This window comes from Engystomops pustulosus, chromosome 7 (assembly GCF_040894005.1).
Source record: "Engystomops pustulosus chromosome 7, aEngPut4.maternal, whole genome shotgun sequence".
Taxonomy (NCBI): domain Eukaryota; kingdom Metazoa; phylum Chordata; class Amphibia; order Anura; family Leptodactylidae; genus Engystomops; species Engystomops pustulosus.
In genome coordinates this window covers 132,978,171-132,996,362 of record NC_092417.1, presented here as the reverse complement: position 1 = coordinate 132,996,362, position 18,192 = coordinate 132,978,171, and the positions used below count along the sequence as shown (strand labels likewise).

The following is an 18,192-nucleotide window of genomic DNA, read 5'->3' as shown; positions in this document are numbered from 1 at the left end:
TATTAATATTTATTCCTGGGTTGGAACTGAATGCTGAAATTTGGGGAGAAAACATATTTGGGGGCTCCCAACGTGGGTCACTTGACTGCTCTTTACTCTGCCTACTGCGCCTTTGTGAGGGTTCATCACTGTCACTAGAGGAGGACATTAGATAGTGTTCTTCATTACTTGCAGTGTCTGTATCTGAACACATGTAGGCATGGGCCTCATCCGCAGAATACACCCATTTAGCCATGCTAGAAACTATATTTTTTTGTATTTTTTTAGTATTTTTTTAATAGGTTTTTTTATTTTATGATAAAACAAAAAACTAACTGAAACGTCAGCGCAGGAAGGGATACAAACGCTGAAGATCTGTGTAGGTGTAAGTATATGTAATAATGTACCCCTACAGTACTAAACTGATACTATATCTATAAAACTAGAAACTATATTTTTTTTTGTATTTTTTTAAGTTTTTTAGTATTTTTTTTAATTTTTTTAAATTTTATGATAAAACAAGAAACAGTAACTGAAATGTCAGCACAGGAAGGGATACAAACGCTGAAGGTCTGTGTAGGTGTAAGTATATGTAATAATGTACAATTTTATATACTGCTTTTGTGTACCGTATTTTCCGGACTATAAGGCGCACCTAAAAGCCTTGGATTTCCTTGGAAATCCAAAGTGCGCCTCATAGTCCGGTGCGCCCTATAGGAGGGCAGCGGACCCTACTTACATAGGTCCCCGCTACCGGAGACAGCAGATCTCCAGCGGGAACTGCAGACCACGCGGCACAAACAACTTCTGCCGCGTGGTCTGCAGTTCCCGCTGGAGATCTGATGTCTCCGGTAGCGGGGACCTATGTAAGTATGCTATTCTCCACCTCCCCCTCACCTTCCCCGCTCACCTTCCCCGCGTTCCGCGTCTCTTCTCGGCGTCGTGTCCCGTCGCGTCCCCGCTCCGCCCCCGGTCCTCCGCCACGCCCCCGACCCTGCGCCTTATAGTCCGATGCGCCTTATATATGGAATTATTACATATATAAGGCGCATCGGACTGTTGCGCCTTATATTCCAGTGCGCCTAATGGCCCGGAAAATACGGTATACAGTATATATCCCTAACCGCTAGCCCTGATCACTAACCCTAATCACTATAGATATTCTGCTGCCCTAACCACTATCCCTAAACACTGTCCCTAATTACTAGCCCTGATCACTAGCCCTAGTCACTAGCCCTAATCACTAGCCCTAATCACTAGCCCTAATCACTAGCCCTAATCACTAGCCCTAATCACTAGCCCTAATCACTAGCCCTAATCACTAGCTCTGATCACACAAAAAAAAAAAATGACAGCTCCGGCTGTCACACTGAATAAAGATGAAGAACAGGGGTGTGGAGGGGGTCGGATTGGGTTTTAGGGGGTATTTGTATGTGAGGGGGAACTTTTCACACACTGAGGGGACAGAGCTTCGGTTCACGGCTCTGATCCTGTCACTTCTGTCATGAAATATGACAGAATCAGACCCGGGAACCAGCTCTTCCCTCCCTCTTTAACAGTGATTGGTCAGGCTTGATCCCCTGACCAATCACAGTGATCGTCGGGCAGGGACGGCTGTGATAGGTCCCTGGCCCGATGTCCGTGACGATCCGCTGTCGTTGACAGCTGTCGTCACGGACTTGTCACCATGTGTTTACACATGGTGACAGTTTCAACGTATGACGATATAGATCGTCTTTTTGCGCGAAGTACTCGCGGAAAAAGACGATCTATATCGTCTAGCGTCGCTAACGTGTTAAAAAAACTAAAAATTCTAATCACCCCATTTTCCCTAAACAAATTAGCTATCACCGCGTCTATCAAAATAATAATGGGTTTTCACTGTGTTTAACCCCGTAAAGGAAAATAGAGCCAAAATTCGAAAATAGCACTTTTTTGCCATTTCGAAAAATATAAATATTTACAGTTGTACAGTCATAAAAATAGAAACATTGAAAACTTCATCAAAAGTCGCAAAAAATTACACCACTCACAGCTCTGTGGTTATTAGTGCCAGAAGATAAAAAAAATTATTGTACAGGAGGTTTTAATTTTTGTAAATGTAGGAAAACATTATAAAACAAGCCATCACAGAGCTCTTTACAGGGAAAAATAAAAAAAACTTTTTAGATTTTTGAGGGTGGGGAGTGAAAAATGGAAATGCAAAAACAAAAAATGGCTTGGTTCTTAAGGGGTTAAGAAACTTCATGGAGATCGCATTGTGTTTTTGGACCGTTTTAAAGCATGGGGTTTTGAATGTGTACCATGAGTTTGGCTGGTTTTAATCTGTTTCTCAGCTGCCTACACTTCTAGAAATGGAGATAAACAGGTTCAAAGCACAAAACGTACAGCAAATATAAAAAACGCATGCGTTTTAACCCTTTAACGACCCGTGGCGTAATAGCACGTCATGGGTCGGCTGCGGGTGCATGGACAGGGCTCACGGGCTGAGCCCTCTCCATAGCTGGTAAGTCTTTGCTGCATATCGCAGCAAAGACTTACCGGTAACACCCAAAATCAGTGCTATGGGCGCCTCTATCTTGTTGGAGATCATCACTCTCGGTGACATCATTGGGGAGTGGAGATCGTTTGCCATGACAGCCTCTGGTCTTCCGAAGACCAGAGGCTGTCTCATTTTAACCCATTGATTACAATGTGCGATTCGCACATTGTAATGAATGAGGAGGAAATTCCCCTACAGTATGGCAGTATATGGTAGGATCAATCAGACAACCTAGGGTTAAAGTATCCTAGGGGGTCCAAAAAACAGTAAAAGTATAAATAAAAAAAAGTAAAAAAAAATTATAATAGAAAAACCTTAAAAATTCTAATCACCCCCTTTTCCCTAGAACTGATATAAATATAAACAGTAAAAATCATAAACACGTTAGGTATCGCCATGTCCGAAAATAATTGATCTATCAAAGTAAAATCATTTTTGTACAGAAGATTTTTGTACAGAAGGTTTTAATTTTTGTAAATGTGTGAAAACATTCTAAAACCTATACAAATTTGTTATCCATGTGATTGCACCGTCCCAAAGAACAAAGTAGACATGCCATTTGGTCATTCCCAGTACATGACACGGAATACTAAATACTGTCACTATGAAGTGCAATTTGTTATGCAGAAAACAAGCCATCATAGAGCTCTGTACGTGTTTACCGTATATATATTTTTGATTGTGGGGAGTGAAAAATGGAAATGAAAAAACAAAATGTTTGGCATCAGCCCAAGTCTGGAAATGTGTATCAAATTTTTGGAATTTCTTGTATGGTTTGGGCTTGCCTGATTTATCTTAGTGATTGATAAAAGCGACATGCATGGTTTTTTGAGACTTTGGTCTGAAAAGTCGCACAAAAGTCTCAAATGTTTAACCAAGCCATTGCCTATGCTTACACTGCAGTTTATTTGCGGAACAAATTTTTACTTTTTATTACAATTGCAATAATTTGTGACTTTTTCAGACACCACTTCTGGCGCATCAGTGTAAAACGGTTGTAAAAGTCACAAATTTAGGTGCAAGGAAAAAAAAACTGTTATATAACCTTATTGTGCGCAAATACTTACTACAGAGAGATAAAGTGTAATGGAAAGACTTTAACCTGTTCGCGTGTCTCACCACTACTAGTTTGGGCTCAAAAGACGTGAAATGGGCCTGCATTGCCCACCGATTCCCTCCACAGAAAGGGAGTCCTTATATTTTGGTAAAATGCAAGGACTCCCCTTCATTACAAGGTACTATCCTAATCTGTGTTTGTGGCTCAGACAATGGGGACTTATAAAAACCATGCCAATATAAAGCAGACATTTGGGAAATGTTAGTTATGAAGTTATTTAGGTGATATCACCAAGTACCTGAAAAGCAGAGAACTTTGAAAATTTCATTTTTTTCCAGAAATAAACACAAAAGAAGCTAGAGGCAGAGAGGAGCTCAGCGTCAAACAGGAAAGCAAGATGTCTTCCGACGCTAAAGTCAGAAGATACAAGGTCGGGTCTAGGGGCAACCAAAATTGTGTACAGCAGGACTGATAGAGACAGGTTGGAATTATATCTGTGAAATGCTGCATTTTTGGTAATAACAGTGAATTAGAGAAATTAGTGTTGTTTTGTTATCCTAAGTACATTTAACCCGTTGGTGCTCTGCGTCTGATATATATTGGTCCTGCGTTCTCCATCGCTGAAACTGGCCAGTCAATGCAGACTGGCCAGTTTCAGTGATGTAAGTCTTGACAGATATTTGTCATGACGTATCGTTAGTGCACGCCGTGCGTGGAGGAGGGAGTAGTGCAAGGATTTGAGAACTTGCTACTAAAACAATAAACCTTCTAACCTTTGCTAAAATAGCAAACATTAAAAAATGATGGAAATAGAAAGAAGACAAAGAGCAAAAGTTTTCTACCCAAAAAAAAATTGTAGTATAACTTTTTGTCAAAAAACGCGAACATTTGAAAGTTAGAAAATTATTTTTTTTTCAAATTTTTTCTAAAATGTAGAATTTTTACCCCCAAAAAAACAGACCAATCAGCAAAATTGTACTACTAATATACACTACAATGTGTCACAAGAAAACAATCTCAAAATCAGTTTGCTAAGTTACAGTGTTAAAAAGTTATTACGACACAAAGAGACACTGGTTAGATTTTTAAAAATCGGGCTGAGCCTAAACATGCAAACTGGCTAAGGGTGATGCAACACATGGTGTTTTTGGTCCATTTTTAAGTATGCGTCTTCAGTCCGTTTTTTCCAATTATTTTAATAGATAAACAGGTTGTAAGCAGCCAAACGCATGGCAAACGGTCAAAAAACGGATGGGTTTTTAAACGGACTGAAAATGTGAAGGGGAATATCTGTACATGAGCTTATAGCTTTATATTTTTATACTTTTATATAGCTGGCAAATACTAAAGTTTTTCCTCCTCAGCAATATGCTCAGATATGTTACTTAAGATGGCGCCGGCATCCACACAGCCAACACCCTATTTCCAGGAAAAGAACAACATTCCTGATTCCAAAAAGGCTTCATCCCTCATATCGAAACTCAATGCCCAGGACATTATCTGCCCAGATACTGGAACTGACCAACCAGGGCACATCGGATGCTAGACAAATTTGCTTAACCCTTCCCCATTATGATGCTGTATGACACATAACCACACCTTTCTCTCTTTTGTATAAAAGCTACAAACACGGAAATAAAATCAATCTTGCTGTCATGAAAGCTAGAGTGAAGAGCTTGCTTAAGATTAAAACCTGAATAATCTTATCTCAGGTTTTAATCTTGAAAACGTGCACACTTGCTCTATCTAATTTGGAGGTGACTGACTGGACCGGTTAATTGTCGATTACGACCCTGACAATTTGGCGCTCAACTGTGGGGGCGTGGCCTGAGCCTCTGAGCCCCCGGGGACCCGCACTAACACCCGGTGGATGACCCCTGACGCTCCCGGAGGAGATCTGATCAATCTCACAGGAACACGGTAAGTCTATGTATATAATATATATATAGTACTTATCTGTGTATCCGAGGGCGTGAGGTAGTAGTCTCCGGACTCTACGGGTCTGCGGGGTGACTGTCTGAGTGGTGGGCTCCTCTTTGTCTCAGCGCTACGCTCAGAACCGTGACACAGCAAGGAAGACGATTTAGTTTCGTTTTCAAACACCACCCCCGCTCCATCAGTCACTGATAATTTCTGCCTGGACAGTGAAGTAAATTTGTGTGTTGCCGTCTGGTTATTTAAAGTTGTATTGTGATCAGGAAAAGAATATTTAGAGACGTAACTAAGTAATGTCTAGTGACATCGGCCGTCAGAGTAGAGAAATACGCCATGACGGGTGTCTAGGCCTAAAATAAGGCGAGCTGGGGAGTATAACCCAGTAGGAACTTCTCACTAGGAGAGTTACCTGCATAGAGTACCGTAGTGGATACCGTTATTCTGGTTGGGGACCAGACCACCGTGTTAGCCTGTATATTGGTTAGGACAGAGTAACACCGTGGCGCACGTGTGGAAAGGATTTTGATTTAACGGGGATCGCTGTGTTGAGCGAGTGGCCACGCCAACATAGTACTCTATTTAGTTAGACCGAATGTTACGTCTCATGAGAAAGGAGCACAGCCTCCCCCCGGGAGCACAGATGGCAACCCAGATAGTGGAGCAGAGAGAAGGAAAGAAATATGTGAAATATGCAAAAGACTTGTACAAGTTTGTAGAACAGCCAGGGAAGTCAGGGAGATTACAGCCCACACTGTGGAAGACCATCTTAGATGGTAGTAAAGGGTCCTTAGAGGATAAGGGGCTGTTAGAGTCAGCGCAAGAAAGGAGAAGGTGGCAGTGAAGGGGCAGAAATGACTTACGGATATGTAAAATGTGAATCACAAAGTGTTAAAAATTGTAATGAAAAAGATGTATCTAAAATGGCCGCCGTTCCTTCTGGTGCGCCACCGCCCTATAATGGCGCCGGTTCAAGTCCGGAGGGGTGGACATGTGACGTATGTGGAATTCAGAACCCGGATGGGGTGGAGACTTGTCGTCAGTGTGGTGCTCCACGCCCCATTTAGACACAGCCCCAAATCCACCGGAAGTGGGGCATGCCCCTCTTCCGGTAGACGCCATTTTAAGACAGTTTATTTTTCAGTGGTGGCCATTTTAATTTATATTCCCTTCAAGTCCCTGAAAGTTAATTACCTATGACCCTACTATTGGCAGCCATAAACACTGGTTGTGGGTAGCAGTGAAGCACCATTGAAGGGCCTGAACAGGGCTCAGAACGCCGGCTGAGATGATTTCATCTTATTTCAGTTCTCTGTTCAGATTATTCTTGGATGTGCAACGCTGTTTGTTTGGGTATGGTCATCTCTGATAGTTAAAAATTTATTTGATCCCGACATTGCAGAAAAATTACTATAAAAAAGTGTTGCAACGTGTCTGGTACCTGCTTTCTGGCGTTTAAGAGGTTAACGAGAGGGAGATCTTGGGGGCTGTGTAGCTGCGTTTTGTTTTCTGAAGACATGTAAATGACCTTGACGCTGAAGTTCTCCAAAAATCTACGGTTCTGCCTGAGCTGTGTTATCAGTGTGTGTTCTGTTCTGACCTTGACGCTTACAGCACAACAGACTAAGCAAGAACGAGCCCCCCGACTGTATTACAGAGCCTATGACTGACTGTATTACACAGCCTAGGACTGACTGTATTACAGAGCCTATGACTGACTGTTGTTCCTTTTTGATTAAAAACCAACTTAAGTGTACCTGGATTTTGTTGAGATGTTGGAGTCTGGCCAGAAGTTTATAGATAGTTAAGAGAATCCTATATGTCTGGATGAGATAAAGCAAGACGCACACGGTAATGGAAGATTTGATGACCTGACAGTGTAGTGTACATCTGTTTTGTAATGGGTTGTTACCAAAGGTGTTAACGACTGGAGACATCTCTACCAGACTTATGTATACAGGGACTGAAAGCCAGAGGGAAACAGAGACCAGTTTCACAGACCACGGCAAAGTCAGATTGACAACGTTTCCGGAAGTCTCAACCGACCGACCCAAGTGGGCGTGTTTCGACTGTGGGGAGGAGACATTACTATAGTGAGTGGCGGAGACGGCCCCAACAGGGCAGGACAAGGGGGGTGATTACGGGCAAGGATGTCAGCCAGAACAGTCCCCCCCTTCCAAATAGAGTTAGTGCTTTCCATTGTAAAACTCTCCCCTGCTAGCCCGATGATGATTTTAACCCATTCCCGGTTAAGGAAAAGGCCCGGAAAGAACAGCTGGATACATGTAGCATGGTCCATGACCTCCAAGCTGCCAATGAGTGTACTGAAGCCCAGTGGTCCCTAGCCCAAACTGGCAGCAGTCCCTGAGAGTGACATATTATTCACTGTTATTGATTTGGCAAATGTTCTCTCTGGGCCCCTACATGAAAATTGCCAGTACCTATTTGCCTTTACCACTTCAATATTCCAGTATACCTGATGTAGATTCCCACAAGGGGGGTAAAACTCACCCAGCCAATACCCCACGGCCCTACAGGGAGTAGACTGGCAGACTAGCCCCTTACTGGATGTTCTCCTTTTCAGTATGCGGAGGACCTACTGTTTTTGTTTGCCAGGATGCATTTATTGACCTTATGTGTTTTCTGTTCCAGAAGGGTTGCAAAGTTTCCAAAGACAAACTCCAGTACTGCCAGGAGAAAGTGGTCTTCCTAGGCCACTGCTTCTCAGCCACAGGCAAATATCTGGCAGAAAGAAAGCTGGCAATCCAGAATATGCCCCTCTTCCGGCAGTGGCCATCTTGGTACTCCTGCAGAGACCCGGGTGCAGCCACTGTATCCTCACTTCTTCCGGGGCCTACTACCAAGGCCCAAGCGTTTCGGAAGAAAGTTCATCTCACCCCTCACAGGCGCTAGGCCTGTTTCCAATCCAGTATGACACCCGTGCTCACAAAAAGCGTGATCAGGATCAGCCGGCCCCTCAAGTCCAAATAACCCCTGAAATTTTGCAAGGGTCCCCACTCTACAGTCGCTTGCAAGATAGACGTGCCGCTATAGCAGACAGCGGAGATGACTGGGAAACTGACCCTCCCAAGTCCGGGGCCCGGCTCTCTACCAGACTTTCACACACCAAGCCACCGTAGCCTCCACTGCTTACCCCACAGGCACCCCAGAGGGGGAAAGAGGAACAGTGTGGACAGCAAACTACCGAACAGTGGAGACCCTGCAGTCCCAGATGAAGAAAACCACAGTCACACCCAGTGTTCATACACTCCCTGACCTAAACATGACTACTGTCACAGCAGAAGCTCCCCTGAAGAGCAAGACCCTCACCAGTGAACCTACTAGGTACGTGGCTTTCACACCCACGCAACTAGACACTATCATCAGTAAACTCCCAGACCCGGATAAACACCCTATGCAGTTTCTGCGTAAGTTGGAGCAGAACCGCCAGATCTATGGTGCCACCTGGAGGGATCTTTACAATATGGTTACTGTTAAAACTCCTGACACTTATCTGCAGGTCATCCTGAAGTATCTGGACGCCTCGGCAGTACCGGACCAGGACAGTTACCAGTCAGGGTTGGACTTCTGTTCCCAGATGAAGACTTGGGCACAGGAATCCCTCACCAAACAGGCAGGTTCTATCCAGGACGTCCAGCAGGAAAAAGATGAACCTGAGGACAGGTACTCCTCCAGACTGTCTCAACAATTTGAGGATCTCGGATTCACCCTCCATAATAAGATCCAAGCCCACATGCTTGTAAAGGCCCTAGTGGAGGGCCTCCAAGATGAACTTAAAGACAAAGTTCTTGCCACTCGTCCAGAAATCCTATCCGCAGGATTCAAGGATGCTGTAACCATAATCAAAGGATTCCAGAAAGCTCAACATAAGGAGAGAGACAAGAAGAAAAAAGGAAGTGATGCTGATGACCACCACTTCAATGGACAGTGATTCAGATGAAGAACCGGTCCCTGCTCCTATTATGGTACAGCAAGCCCCTACAGGACCACCTATGCCTGTCAACTACTACCCTCAGCCACCAGTACCCCATGCATCTCATCCGTGGCAGACACCACAACTGCAAGGACCCTTTGGATTCAACAACCAGAGACCTCGCCCTACCTGCTGGATTTGTGGAAGACAAGGCCATTTCAAAAGAGACTGCAGGTCCAGACCCAGTCAACGCCCCCGAGATGATTACAGACTGCGCCAAAGTGGACCTAGATCTGATGACTATAGAGGGTCCCAGAATAGACCCAGACCTGATGACTATAGAGGATCACATGATGAGCCCAGGTACCAGGACCAAAGATATCAAGAACCAAGACCACAGGATTGTATTGGCATTACTGGCACCACTGCTGATTCTCCCCTCACTATTCCTGTCCCCGTTGGACCTTTCCCTGATGTCATGGCTCGCTTCCTGGTGTCAGATACCTGCCCCGTCAACCTCTTGTGGGCAGACCTTCTCCAACATCTCAGAGCTTCTATCAGTTCTACCCCCCAAGGTCTTCAGCTTGAATTACGTAATCCCAAGACAGAAGAGGGAACTATGGACAGATGTGTACTTAGAGCTCTCCCTCTGATGCTTCAGCAAATTCATCAACCTGATCTCTTCTATGGAGTCCCGAACCGGGTCTCAGCCCAACTCCCCTCCTCACTCTGGTCTACTGGACCTGATGACGTAGGACTTCTACCAGTCCCTCCAGTGATGGTATATCTAAAAGAAGGGGCACAGCCCCCGAGGATACCTCAGTATCCTCTGAAGATGGCTCAAGAACAAGGCCTCTCCACCCAAATTCAGGCCCTTGTCAAGCAAGGTGTTTTGATCTACTGTACCTCTTCCTGCAACACCCCATTATTTCCTGTCCATAAGAAGACCCCCAAGGGATCACCACCCAAGTACAGGTTAGTCCAGGACCTCAGAGCAATCAATGCAGCTACCGTATTGGAAACTCCGGTGGTACCCAACCCCAACACTTTGCTGGCCAGCATTCCACCCTCTGCGAAGGTTTTCACGGTCATCGATCTTGCTAATGCCTTCTTCAGTGTACCCTTACACCTGAAGTGCCGTTATCTGTTTGCCTTTACCTCCTGTGGAAGCCAACTCACTTGGACAAGGTGCCCACGGGGTGCCCAGAACAGCCCTAACAAATTTACTCAGGCTATGAAGACTGTCTTGTCTCCCTGGATTGCTGAGCATTCTCAAGTTACTCTCCTACAGTATGTGGATGATCTTCTCCTCTGTGCTGACTCCAAACAACTGCTGGAGCAAGAGTCATTGTCTCTCCTCCTGTACCTCTCTACAGCCAACTGCAAAGTTTCCAAGGATAAAGTTCAATGGTGTCATGCAAAGGTCATTTTCCTTGGACATTGTGTCTCTCAAGGGGCCAGACACCTCATAGAAGACAGGAAATCGGCCATTGCCAAGTTACCATTTCCTTCCACCATTAACCAACTCCAGTCTTTTTTGGGACTCATCACCTACTGCAGACAATGGATTCCAGATGCATCCAGGCTTATGCAACCCTGGATGCATCACCTCTGGTCCTCCCACATCTACAAGACTGTCACCACCAACTGAAGATGGCCATTTCCAGAGCGCCTGCTCTGGAACTTCCAGACTATACCCATCCCTTCAACCTGTTTGTTTCTGAAAGTGAAGGACATGCAACTGGTGTCCTGGCGCAACAGCATGCTGGGAGACAACGTCCTATTGGTTACTACTCTTGCCGTCTGGACCCTGTGGCCAGAACATCTCCTACTTTTTTGAAAGCAGTTCATGCCGCCCATGCACTCCTAGACAAGACTGCTGACATCGTCCTGGGACATGACCTCATCATTCAAGCTTCTCATGATCTGGGGCAGTTCTTTCTCAGACCCAACCCAGACATCTGACCCACCAGAGACACCTCAGACTTCAGTGTTCTTTACTTCTGCCTTCCCATATCACCTTCAAATGTTGTTCAGTCATCAATCCAGCCACTCTCCTTCCACATTCCAGGGGGGAAGAAGCTGACCCAGGAGTTGCTCCAGAAGTTGAAGATCCTCATGACTGTTTACAAGTTCTTCTTGATGATACCTCAACGCTTCCAGGGGTAACTACCCAGGAATTACCCCATCCTGACCTTGAACTTTGGACAGACGGCTCCAGGTTTGCAGACCAGTCTGGAAGGTACCATACAGATTATGCGGTAACCACTGAAACACAGGTGGTGAAAGCGGAAGCCATACCAGCCTCCATGTCAGCTCAAGAAGCCGAACTGATAGCCCTCAAGGAAGCCTGTACTTTGGCCAAAGGGAAGACTGAACATCAGGACTGACTCAAGGTATGCCCATGGCATTGCCCATGATTTTGGAATAATCTGGAAGAACAGAGGCTTCATCACAGCCGCAGGTACCCCAGTGAAGCAGGCAGACCTCATCAAGAGCCTGATGGAAGCTCTACAACTGCCTACCAAGGTGGCAGTGGCAGTGATCAAGGTAAAAGCTCACGGAAAAGTGAACTCTAAAGCAACCAGAGGAAACTACCTGGCTGACTGCACAGCCAAAGAAGCTGCCAGCTGCCATGGGGAATGTGTCATCCGAGTGGCTGGAAAGGGTCCCGAAGGAAAAACAAGAGATGACCTACCCTTGTATGGTGGCCACTAGAGCCCAGAAGAAGAAAAAGGAGGAAGAGGGAAGGACCACCTCTCCTACCCTTGCTCAGTTACAAGAGGAACAAAAGATGGCCCCAGAAGAACAGCATAAAGCATGGAAAACATGGGGTGCTGCTTATAAGAATGGACTCTGGACAATGCAAGGACTTGTCTGTCTCCCTAGAAAACTGTACCCCGCCATTGCTGCCTGGGCTCATGGGGTAACGCACAGAGGAAAGAACCAAGCACTAGGCTATGCCAAGAAGATGTATTTTGCTCCAGGATTATCTACTGCTGTGAATGCCTACATCAAGGCCTGCTCCATTTGTGCTACCTGCAACCCAGCTCCCACGACCAAAGTGCCCTACCAGCACCTGGCCAAGTCAGACTACCCTTTCCAAAGGATCCAAGTTGACCACATTCAGCTTCCCAAGTCAGGAAGATATGAATATGCCTTAGTAGCTGTGGACATGTTCTCAGGATGGCCAGAAGCCTACCCAGTTGTCAACATGACTGCCAAGCTCACAGCCAAGAAACTGATTACTGAAATTGCCTGCAGATTTGGAGTACCTCAGGTAATGGAAAGTGACCAAGGACCAGCCTTCACCGGACAAATCTACACAGAACTATAGCAGATGCTAGGAGCCAATATAGGACTCCACACGCCGTATCATCCTCAAAGCTCAGGAAAAGTTGAAAGGATGAATGGGACTTTGAAGAACAAACTGCTCAAGATGACACAAGAAAACCCTAAGGAATAGCCAGAACTCTTGCCCATTGCCCTGTACCATGTCAGACATACCCCTCAAGCCAAACATGGTCTCACTCCCTATGAGATTCTGTTTGGGTCACCTCCTAAGTTGTCAGAAGTTAGGGAGCAGCAGTTAGCTGAGGGGATGGATAAAGTTGTTAAGTTTGTTGTCCGTCTGTCTAAAAGAACTGTCTAACACACATTCTGCAGTCTCTGCTTCTATTTCTGAATCCACAGGTGACACGGTCCACTACTTCCAACCAGGTGACAAGGTATACGTAAAGAAGTACATCCGCAAGAACTGCCTGGACCCAAGGTTTGACGGTCCATACACTGTGATTCTTGTCATCCCCACTGCAGTTAAACTTGAGGGGAAAACCACCTGGACACACGCCTCCCACTGCAGAAGAGACCCGGCTTCACCATGAGGAAACATATCCTTTCTATATACATGATGTTCTTTAGCTCGTGCCACATTGGTTCAGGATTAACCACATTATGGGTTAATATGCCCCAAAATAAACCACGATCGCCCAATCCCCCATCCATGGAGCTAATTTAGGGAAAGATGGGAGGACTCCATGAGTGTAAGTTAGCGTAGTGCAAGCAGGAGGTGAGGTCTTGCTGAAAGGGCAGGCCTTGCCCGAAGTTTGTGAAGCAGCCCCACCCCGACCTATCCCCACTCATGGACAACCTCGAAGGTACGTTAGAGGAAAAATTTAGTATTTAGGGGGGATTGTGAAGGGGAATATCTGTACATGAGCTTATAGCTTTATATTTTTATACTTTTATATAGCTGGCAAATACTAAAGTTTTTCCTCCTCAGCAATATGCTCAGATATGTTACTTAAGATGGCGCCGGCATCCACACAGCCAACACCCTATTTCCAGGAAAAGAACAACATTCCTGATTCCAAAAAGGCTTCATCCCTCATATCGAAACTCAATGCCCAGGACATTATCTGCCCAGATACTGGAACTGACCAACCAGGGCACATCGGATGCTAGACAAATTTGCTTAACCCTTCCCCATTATGATGCTGTATGACACATAACCACACCTTTCTCTCTTTTGTATAAAAGCTACAAACACGGAAATAAAATCAATCTTGCTGTCATGAAAGCTAGAGTGAAGAGCTTGCTTAAGATTAAAACCTGAATAATCTTATCTCAGGTTTTAATCTTGAAAACGTGCACACTTGCTCTATCTAATTTGGAGGTGACTGACTGGACCGGTTAATTGTCGATTACGACCCTGACAAAAACACATGCTTAAAAAAACGGATCAAAAACGCTTTGTGTGGCATCAACCTATGGGGTTAAGAATCTAGTCTTTGTGGGAATACCCCTTTAATGGGCTGGCTTAGCTCAATCACTGGTTCCTGGAAGACACGGATTACACATGGCGCATACAGCTGTAACCAAATAAAAATACTGATTATACAAATATGGCCATTACAGCCACTGATTGAGGACAAACAATGGTCATGTGCAGGAGGCACTCCTATTTTCCTCTTATACATGGATTTCATGTACACAAATATCACAATCTAGAATGAACTGATTGTTTACAGACTCTTCTTTCATGTATTAGAAATGAACACGCTGCCCAATGCTTCCGATGGTAGGATTGTTTATTTCCATTACTTGCTTCCAGTAGTGGATTATAACATAGGCGGTTTGGGCGGTACCCGGGGACCAAGCCTTCTAGGAGGCCCATGGCTACCCAAACCACCCACCAAATTTTAAAATGAGAAGGACCTTTAACCATGCAGTCCTCTTACGTCTGTTCGTGTTGGACACATAGAACACAGTCTCAGTAAGGCCCACCATAATGCATTATAAGAGCAAAATTTCCCTTTAGTAAAGTTTAATATGTGAAATTCCTGCGGATAATGAGTCGTTTCTTTAATACATTGCATAGCTCCCAACCGTCCTGGATTCGGCGGGACAGTCCCGTACTTTGGGCGCTGTCTGTACTGGGCTGTAGGGAGAATGTCCCGTGCACACATACGACCGGGTGGTGGGACCAATTCCTGCTGCCATCTCTGTTTTGAGATAATATACTACATTCTAGATCGTCTAAATATAGTGGCCCCCTGTCCTCCATGCTTACTTATATTGTGGCCTCTCACCCCTCCTGGTTATTAAAGAAAAAAAAAAACTTCACCTTTCCATCATTCCCCTGCAGTCCTCTTTCCTCCTCTCGTTGGGGCTGAGATGAGGATGGGCGGGGCAACCAAGAGGAGGAGGTACCATTGACTGGTCTCTGCCTCTTCATCTCGGAGCTCTGGGGAGAGGAAGAAGCAGGACTGCCGGAGATCGATGGAAAGGTGAGTAAAGTTTTTTTTTATTTAATAACCAGGAGGGGAGAGAGGCCACAATATAAGTAAGCATGGAAGACAGGGAGGCACTATATTCAGAGGATATGAAATATAGTATATTATAATATATAATAAGAGCCGGAGCAGTTAAGGCACATAATAAGAGGGGAGAAGAGGGGGGGGGGCAGAATAAGTGGGGAACAGAGAAGGAGGGAATAATGAGGAAGGTGAGCACAATGAGAGGGGGACATAATAAGGAAGGGGAGCAGATAAATGGGGACCAATAAAAAGGGGAGGGGAGCAGAGAGTGGTTCATAATAAGAAGAGGACCAGAGAAAGGGGCCACAATAGGAGGAGCTGGGGGAATGGGCCATTATTCTAAGTATTATACTGTGTGGGCATACTGGGGGCGGGGGGTAAAATAAGTGGCCCTAAGCCACTCTATTTATCCCTTTCATCACCCCAGAGGTTGGGAGGTGTGTATTATATTGTGTAAATGACCTCTATACTCTCTGCAGCTCTCCCTGACAGATGCTCAGCAGCTGGGGAGCCACAGGAGCCTCTCGGCTCAGGATGCATTATCACATAACGAGTGTTTTCTTACTCCTGCACACTTATAAGCAGCTGTTATGACGTCATGTTACGTAATTACGTCATACCTGGGTACGCAGGCCGCGCTGCCTCTGTCAGTCTCCCAGGTCGCGTACAAGTTCATGCGGACCGGACCTCCAGCTGTCGGGGTGGGCCCAGTAACTGGCAAGTCACCACCAAGTGTGGCGCCCCCTTGCGGTGCCATGACCGTGGCCCCCGAGGGCCCCGTTGACACAGAGCGCTCGGACATGGCGCAGAGAGCAAAGCAGACTGAAACAACAACCAATGGCAGGATAAGAAGGAAGCACGTGACAGGGCGAGGCGCGGCCAAACAGTGACTGACGTCACTCGGTCGTGAACCTTTTCTGCTGCGCACCAATCAGCGGTGTGAGGCAATGTTTACGGGCGAGGCTTACTTCCTTGACGTCATGACGGAGTCATCCAATGACGGTGGAGTGTCAGAGCATGACCGCCTCACGTCCGCTGGGATGGGTGACTGATAGCGTCCTGAGTGTTCATTGCGCCACCTGTGTGAGTGGGGTCTAGGATAGCAGAACAGACACGATATCCTAATATGGAGACGTCACCAGCGCTGTCATTTTATCTCGATAAACGTCTCTTTCATGGCACTTTTTTCCTTGGGATAGCTCAACTCCATGAATTGTATACAGGGCTTTCTGCAGCAAATCCCGGATAAAATAGAGGAAATCTTCTAAACGTACAAGAGATCTCTTATATGAGCCCAGAGCTGACATAGTGACCTTCATCCAGATTTATTATTAGTGACCTTGATCTCATTTTATACTGGGCATGGCTTAAAAGTTTCTTCTAAGATCAACTTTTAAAATTATGCTAAAGAGCCAGAAGGGCTACTGGGGAGGCTCCAAGAGCCCCTCCATGCTGAAGATTCACAGGTTGTTAGAGTGTACAAGTAGCACTTCTCTCCTACTGTGTGCTGATGGGTGGGGAGTGCAGAGTAGAGGGGGAGGCAGTTTAACCGCATGTGAATCTGCAGCATGGAGAGGCTCTTGGAACCGCCTCAGTAGCCTCTCAGGTTAATTTCAATAATTCATTAAAGATTACCACAGTCACAGTGCCTGGATCTATGAGTAAGTGCCCCTGGTTAATCATGCTTGATTTTTATGGTAGATTTCATTTAAAGGGAATTTCCCATGAAAGAAAATTCTCAAATTTCAATCCCCTAGCAAGATTAACACAATAAATATCATTTTTAACTCTTTACAATTTATAACAGTTTTATTGCTGTTTCAGCTCATATCACTCAGTGGGGGACGCGCTAAGCAGATACATTATGCTCCATCTAGGTCTGTGGGGTAACAGTGTGTTTAGGTTATCACATAGAAAGAGAGATGAGCCAGATCAGAGATGAGATGCCTATTACACACAATGACAAAGTCAGCTCTCCTACATCTCTGCTATTCCACAACACACTATATCTGCTGTGCCTGTCTCCCCCTCCCCATAAAAAAATGTATCAGTCTGTAGCTTGTAGCACTCCTCCCACTGCAGCCGTCAAGAACTCAGTGTCTGTGTATGACAGCAGGAAGTCGGTGTGTGTGCAGGGCTAAAGTGCAGGAAGCAGAGAGAGCGAAACTCAGCTCAGACTATCATTGAAGCTTCTCCAGTAGGATGATCTCCAGATAACGCAGTTCTGTCAACACCTTCTCACTTTTCCTGCAGTTGAAAATGAAGTGTTGCTTTAAAATAGCGCTGACAACATTAAGTTGCCTGGGACTGTGGGCCTTAGTGTCCACAGAAAGGGCTCTGAGTGCCACCTCTGACACCAATGCCATAGGTTCGCCACGAATGTTCTGGGGTACCTTAGGGGGCCTAAAATAATATTTTTTAAAAATTACAAAAATTTAAACTAGAATACATATAAAAATAAACAAATAAAATCAAACATGTTATGTATCCCTGTGTCTGTAAATACCTGAAAACAATTATTTCCAACACTGAATGAAAAATAGCACCGAAAAGTCTAAATCTACACTTTTTCTCCATTTTACAACACTTAAAAATTAAATAAAATGTGACCAAAAGCTTGTATAGATCCCAAAATGGTATTAATGAAAAAAAGAATTCTTTTGTACAAAAGGTTTCCATTTTTTTGGAATTAATACATAATAGACCTATTCAAACTTGGGATCTCTGCGATTGTACCAACCCAATGAAAAAGTGGAGGTGTCATTTAGGGGGCACAGGAAACAATGTAAAAACAAAGGGTGTACGAAAATGGCACAACTGTGTATTTTTGGCAACTCTACCACATTTTGAATATTTTTCCAGCTTCCCTGTACACTGAAGAAAATATAAAATCGTCCCAATAAAAAGTGCAATTTGTGCTGCAGAAAAC

The 18,192-nt window shown here is 45.1% G+C and overlaps 1 protein-coding gene across 3 annotated transcripts in view; it reads right to left on the bottom strand.

Annotated features, from left to right (window-relative positions):
• Positions 1–16,123, bottom strand: part of PACS1 (phosphofurin acidic cluster sorting protein 1) — a 70,396-nt gene extending 54,273 nt beyond the window's left edge. For 2 of the 3 annotated variants that reach the window (XM_072117863.1, XM_072117865.1), the window contains exon 1: positions 15,884–16,123. In XM_072117863.1, coding sequence (XP_071973964.1) covers positions 15,884–16,065 — 182 coding nt within the window. In that variant the 5' untranslated portion in view covers positions 16,066–16,123. The remainder of the gene's footprint in view (positions 1–15,883) is intronic. The other variant, XM_072117864.1, reaches the window with a different exon arrangement.
• Positions 16,124–18,192: the final 2,069 nt, after the last annotated feature.